General features: G+C 50.4%; 1 protein-coding gene across 1 annotated transcript; it reads left to right on the top strand.

The window, feature by feature from the left end:
- Window positions 1-1126: 1126 nt before the first annotated feature.
- Z518_02226 (phosphatidylserine decarboxylase) lies at window positions 1127-4579 on the top strand (the record flags this gene model as incomplete). The annotated part of the gene is made up of 4 exons (XM_013419255.1): window positions 1127-1306; window positions 1363-1407; window positions 1458-4313; window positions 4373-4579. 4 exons carry the CDS (start codon window positions 1127-1129, stop codon window positions 4577-4579), a joined length of 3288 nt encoding a protein of 1095 aa, XP_013274709.1.
- Window positions 4580-6000: the final 1421 nt, after the last annotated feature.

Here is a 6000-nt window from a genome sequence, read left to right as displayed (position 1 = left end):
GGGGAGGTCCTGTTCCGAGGCACTAGGTGTCTCAGCCCATGAACTACGTACTGAACGAGGGACAAAAACCCGTCCACTCCATATCTGTAGCAGGTACCACCTGGAAGAGGATAACATCTCAGCACATGCAAACGCTGTTGCACGGATCACCGCCTGGAGCGACCAACTATATACAAATATATACAAATAGAAATTGATGACCTAGCCCCGGCCCCAAGACTTTCCAAGTTTCCGTGGGGTCCCGATGCAGAAGTCGTTCAAGATCCTTCCCGCAGTCAACCTGCAACGATGATATTGACATCCCTTGGGACTTGAACACGAGTGAATAGACAGATACCCGGAATTCTAACTCGGTTGGGGCCCTAGTCGCTAAAGAGGGGCCGGTTCTCGCCAATGGAAGGTCTGGTGCTGATCGAGGGGCCACCACGACAGGGAGGATTCTGGTGCCTGAACCTGCACAATAAACCGGTCCTAGGTTTTCGACGGTCTGGACGGACGGCAATAGGCGAGGCTGACCACTCAAGACCATCACCGTTTGGATACGAAGTGTCATACGAAGCCCCCCCGACTTCCCAGTTGTGAGCCTGCGAATGAACCTCGACTTGACCGTTTGGAGAGCAAAGTTGACTTCCGAGCATAAAAGTTCTGGTCCGCAAGTCGTCAGTCCTACAGAAGATCCCGCCAAGTCATTCGTGCTACGAATACACCCAGAGCTAATAATACTTGGAGAAGTTCCATGGCACAAAAAGATCCTCTCCCCGTGAACGAAGGGGTCGTTTGATTGTGCTATGGCATCATAAATCAACCGCTCCCACCACTGAGGACTGATCACTTCACAACTTTCTCTCCGGGTTCCTCCTGCGATCTGTTTCACCTTCCAACATCCTGTCTCTTCTTCACGTCGACCTTGACACCCTCTCGAAATCATTCGTTCGTTGGTTCGTTGCCCTCATATCCGCCCCAATTCCGCAAATTCGGTCCAACTTTCAGCCTGCTCCCCCCCCTCCTCCTCTGGTACTTCAGGAATCACCGCCTTACGGACAACATCAGTAATTGAGAACCTCCACCTCAACAGAGTCCCCTCCCTTGTCGTCGAGTTATCTTATTCTCTCTTTACAAGCTAGACATGGTACACATATCTCTTCCTCGAGGCATCAGCCACCGGGGAAACAGAAATAAAGACCAAAACGCAGCCTCCAATAGTGATGCTGGAAGAAGGCCCAGCCCACCCAGACTTGGAAGCGGTAACAGCACACCTGCACTGACTGACCAAAAACCTCTCATTCTCAAGGTCTATGTCATAAAGGTACCACATTCCGTGGCTGTCGGGAGTGACATCCAACTGTTAACATTTGCCCATAGGCACGAAACCTAGCTGCGAAAGACAAGTCCGGCACCTCTGATCCAGTATGTCCTCTATGAGTTTTCTTTGCTCAATCTCTTCTAACAATCATCAGTACCTTGTCGTCACCCTTGGAAACTCCAAACAATCAACTCCATCGATTAGCAAGAACCTCAACCCCGAATGGAAGATATGCTTTGACATACCCTTGACTGGAGTACCGCTACTCGAATGTATGTGCTGGGACAAGGATCGCTTCGGCAAGGATTACATGGGCGAATTTGACATCGCAATCGAAGACATATTTCCCAATGGTCAAGTACAGTCGGAACCGAAATGGTACAAACTGAAGTCCGGGGCAAGAGCTGGCAAGAAAGGGAGTGCGGTTTCTGGAGAAGTATTGATGCAATTTACCATTGTCGACTCCGCGAATCCATCCGCTAGCCCCGAAGAAATACGGAAGAAATTTCAAGCGTATATTGGAGCGGAAGAAGAGGACGATGATCTCTCGCGTGTTTCTACAAACGTGGATGACGCTGTTGCGGATGAGGACGTCGATGATTTCGATGACGACCTCGAATCCGTTACGGAGAACGAGTCCCCACAAAAATCCGCCGCGGCAGAGAAGAAGGAGAAAAAGAAGAGACTTGCCCGGCTTCGCCGCAAATCCATTGCCGCCAGGGCCTATAACTTCTTGGGCGCTGATAATGACGTTAATGGCATCATTTTTATGGAAATCGTCAAGATCACCGATCTACCTCCTGAACGAAACATGACTCGGACTTCTTTTGACATGGATCCATTCGTCGTGACGGCCCTGGGTCGAAAGGTTCTGAGGACAAGGGTTGTTCGACACAACCTGAACCCAGTTTACAACGATAAGATGGTCTTCCAGATCATGCGCCATGAAACAGGATACTCTCTCACTTTCACCGTGATTGATCGCGACAAATTATCCGGAAATGACTTCGTGGCTTCGACCTCCTTCCCCATCCAGAAAATGATTCAATCTGGACCCGAGGAGGACCCCCAAACCGGTCTCTACGACCTACCTGAACCTCCGGAATACTCTCCGGCCATGGCGCAGAAAGAGGGGAAATCGAGATTTCGTATTCCGCTATCTCGCACCTCGTCCGCCAGCAGTCTCTCAAAACTAGGACGCTCCGGCGTTAAGCGAGACGATTCCCAGCTCTCGTTGTCAAGCATGGGTGCCAATGAATCGGCCCGTCCCCCGGCTCCTACGAGCGCGCCCATGGAAAACAACGGAAACAATCTCAAAGTGCCCGGAGCCGCCGACAACACTCCAGTCCAACCAGCGGAAGATCCCACCATGAACTCATATAGTATACCATTAGAACTCAAGAATAAAGAACGCTGGGAAGATAAACACAGTCCAGAACTGCACATCCGAGGCCGTTACCTTCCGTACAAAGCGCTGAGGCAGCAATTCTGGAGAGCAATGTTGAAACAGTATGACGCCGATGACAGTAAGCGCATCAGCAAGATTGAATTTACTACCATGCTCGACACATTGGGGTCAACGCTGAAGGAGTCGACTATTGACCGGTTTTTTGCGAAATTTGCCTCCGAAAACGAAGATGTAGGTGAGGTGGATCTAACTTTCGACCAAGCCGTCATCAGTCTCGAAGAACAGTTGCAGAAAGTCAGCGAGAAGAAATCTCTGGCAAACAAACTGAAGGGCGGCTTGGGTGTATCTGGCCAGACCGAGCCGTCTGATCCTCAGGCGCTCAACCCTGAAAAGAGCCTTGATCCCCCAACAATTGAACAAGAGCAGCACGGCACTCCTGGCGAGGAGGGGAAACTTCTTGGAAACGATCTGTCCGACGAGGGAGATGGTGAAGAACATGTGATTGAAATTCGCGAATGTCCTATCTGTCATCAGCCCAAGTTGAACAAGCGTACCGAAGCCGACATAATTACGCACATTGCCACTTGCGCCAGCTCTGACTGGAGACAGGTCAACAACCTAGTCATGGGTGGCTTTGTCACTCAGAGTCAGGCCCAACGCAAGTGGTACTCCAAAGTCATTACCAAGATCAGCTACGGAGGATACAGGCTGGGGGCTAATAGTGCGAATATCCTGGTTCAGGACCGTATCACGGGTCAGATCAATGAGGAGCGCATGTCTGTCTATGTTCGAATTGGGATTCGGTTGCTCTACAAGGCGCTGGGAGCTCGGGAGATGGAAAAAAAACGAATCAAAAAGATGCTCCGATCTCTTTCGATCAAACAGGGCAGGAAATTCGACGATCCGGCTTCTGTGGCTCAGATCGAAGGATTCATTGCCTTCCATCGTCTCGACATGTCCGAAGTGCTTCTCCCAACGGAGCAATTTAAGAACTTCAATGAGTTCTTCTATCGAGCCTTGAAGCCCAACGCGAGACCCTGCAGTGCCCCTGACCGACCCGAAATCATCGTTTCTCCGGCGGACTGCCGCTCGGTGGTTTTTAACACGATCGAGGATGCGACCAGAATATGGGTCAAAGGAAGAGACTACAGCTTGGAGAAATTGTTTGGCGATGCATATCCACTGGAGGCCAAACGCTACAAAGGGGGCAGTATGGGCATCTTCCGACTCGCTCCGCAAGACTATCATCGCTTCCACGTTCCGGTTGATGGAACTCTGGGAACTCCCAAAGCCATCGAGGGAGAATACTACACCGTTAATCCGATGGCCATCAGATCAGCCCTGGATGTCTACGGCGACAACGTCCGAGTATTAGTGCCCATTGACTCGGTGGCCCACGGGAGGGTCATGTTCATTTGCATTGGTGCCATGATGGTCGGTTCAACAGTCATCACTCGAAAGCCAGGAGAACGAGTCAAACGAGCTGAGGAACTTGGATATTTCAAATTCGGCGGCAGTACGGTCCTATTGTTTTTCGAACCCGGACGGATGGTGTACGACGGGGACCTAATTGATAATAGCAACGGAGCCCTCGAAACATTGGTAAGCACGAGTACAAAATAAAAATTTTCTTACAATATGTTGCTAACGAAATCAACCAGGTCCGGGTGGGTATGTCGATCGGTCATTCACCGAACGTGGAGCCACACAAGCCAGACATGAAAAAGGATGAGAGCAGCATCACAGTCGAGGAGAGGCAGGAGGCCCGGCGCCGAATTGAAGGAAGCATCACCCCAGACGAAGGACTGGGCCCGATATACGGAGCTACACAATCCGGGAATGGTGTCGGTTCAGCATACGTCCAGTGACGACTTATGACATGATGTGACAACAATGAAGGACAGCACGTCCAATCGCTCAAAAAGGTGGGGGATCCAAACAACGGTCAAACTAGATGATGGTAACATGACTTATGCACGTCTGAATATATCACGCGTGGTGGGAAAGGTGATCCATTCCATCTTGTGAGTAGTTTTCAATGGGGCCTAGATCCCTTTTTCAACATGGATGAGAGGCAAGGCTACCATGCTGGCTTAATGTCCTGACTTGCAGCTCGGGTCATCTCGATGGGTAATTATGCTCCCCTGGGGTGTGCCCGGCATCAGGGTTGAGATGGCCCAATGGCAAAGTCCCTTACCTGCACAGGCGCCCTCTCTACTGGGATGGCACTATCACATGTGTGGTTTTCTGCAAAGCCAATCCCTGGGGGAAGCCCAGGACGTTCGATCTCCATCTCATCATCACCCTTATCCTCATCCTCATCCTAGTCCACCCAAGGTATCGCTACACCTCTCTCACGTCTTTGGTTACATCGACAGCAACCCCAGGACTTGATTTCAAAGATAAAATTCGCCTCGAACGATAAAGGGGAGCTTAGATCGCAGAGTTGTAACGATCTGAGTGCATGCGCTGCCAACCTCACTAGTCCACATTCGAACACCACGGACGGTTGACGGAGGACATCGAGAAAAGATACATGCCATCCCAGTTTGATATACGTTGCATTGGCAAGGCTCAAGCGTTGACAGCCGCGGCCCGGCGGATTGAGAGCTACTTGACCAAGCAACGTCTTTGAACCGAAAGCAGTAACCCATCCGCCGTAGAGACGAGCGAACCTAAAATGCCGTGTTTGACCGTCCTTTGTCGTGCACGCCCTCTGAACCACCTTCAGCCTTCTTGCATTCTAAATGCTTGTCGAAAATCACTCCTCAAATCGGCAAGGGCTAAAGATGTATTTTCTCTGGCACCTTTAACGATGCTGCGATGTTTACAATGTCGGCTCAACGGATAAAATCTCTTTCTATAGTGAGTATGGTTTCCTCGTTTGAGACTTGAGAGAGGTATTTGGTATTGAAGTCGATGCGACAATTTGGGCATGGTCTCTTTGACTGGAAGGGTACCAGAGCTCCGAAAGCAAAAGATGCCGCAAGAGAAATGGAGCACAAAGACGGGACTTGGATGTCGAAGCATATAAGGCCAAGCATCATCCAAGACTCGATTTGCAAGCAGCAGAAATATTTCCGCGACAGACCAATTCAAAAGAACAAAAGACCGAAGCAGCAAAATCCCTCTCACCTCAGATCAATATCTACCGTCCACTCCGAACACAAACACAACAATGGGCCATCTCCCAACCGACTTCGTCATCAGCGCCGTCTACATCCCTACCGTGATCAATACCCACCCGTTGACTCAACAAGGCCAGCACTGTCACAAGACAGAGTGCCTA

The sequence above is a fragment of the Rhinocladiella mackenziei genome (genome assembly GCF_000835555.1).
Source record: "Rhinocladiella mackenziei CBS 650.93 unplaced genomic scaffold supercont1.2, whole genome shotgun sequence".
In the NCBI taxonomy this organism is placed as follows: domain Eukaryota; kingdom Fungi; phylum Ascomycota; class Eurotiomycetes; order Chaetothyriales; family Herpotrichiellaceae; genus Rhinocladiella; species Rhinocladiella mackenziei.
The sequence above is the reverse complement of the archived record's forward strand: the minus strand, read 5'-3'. Positions and strand labels throughout refer to the sequence as shown.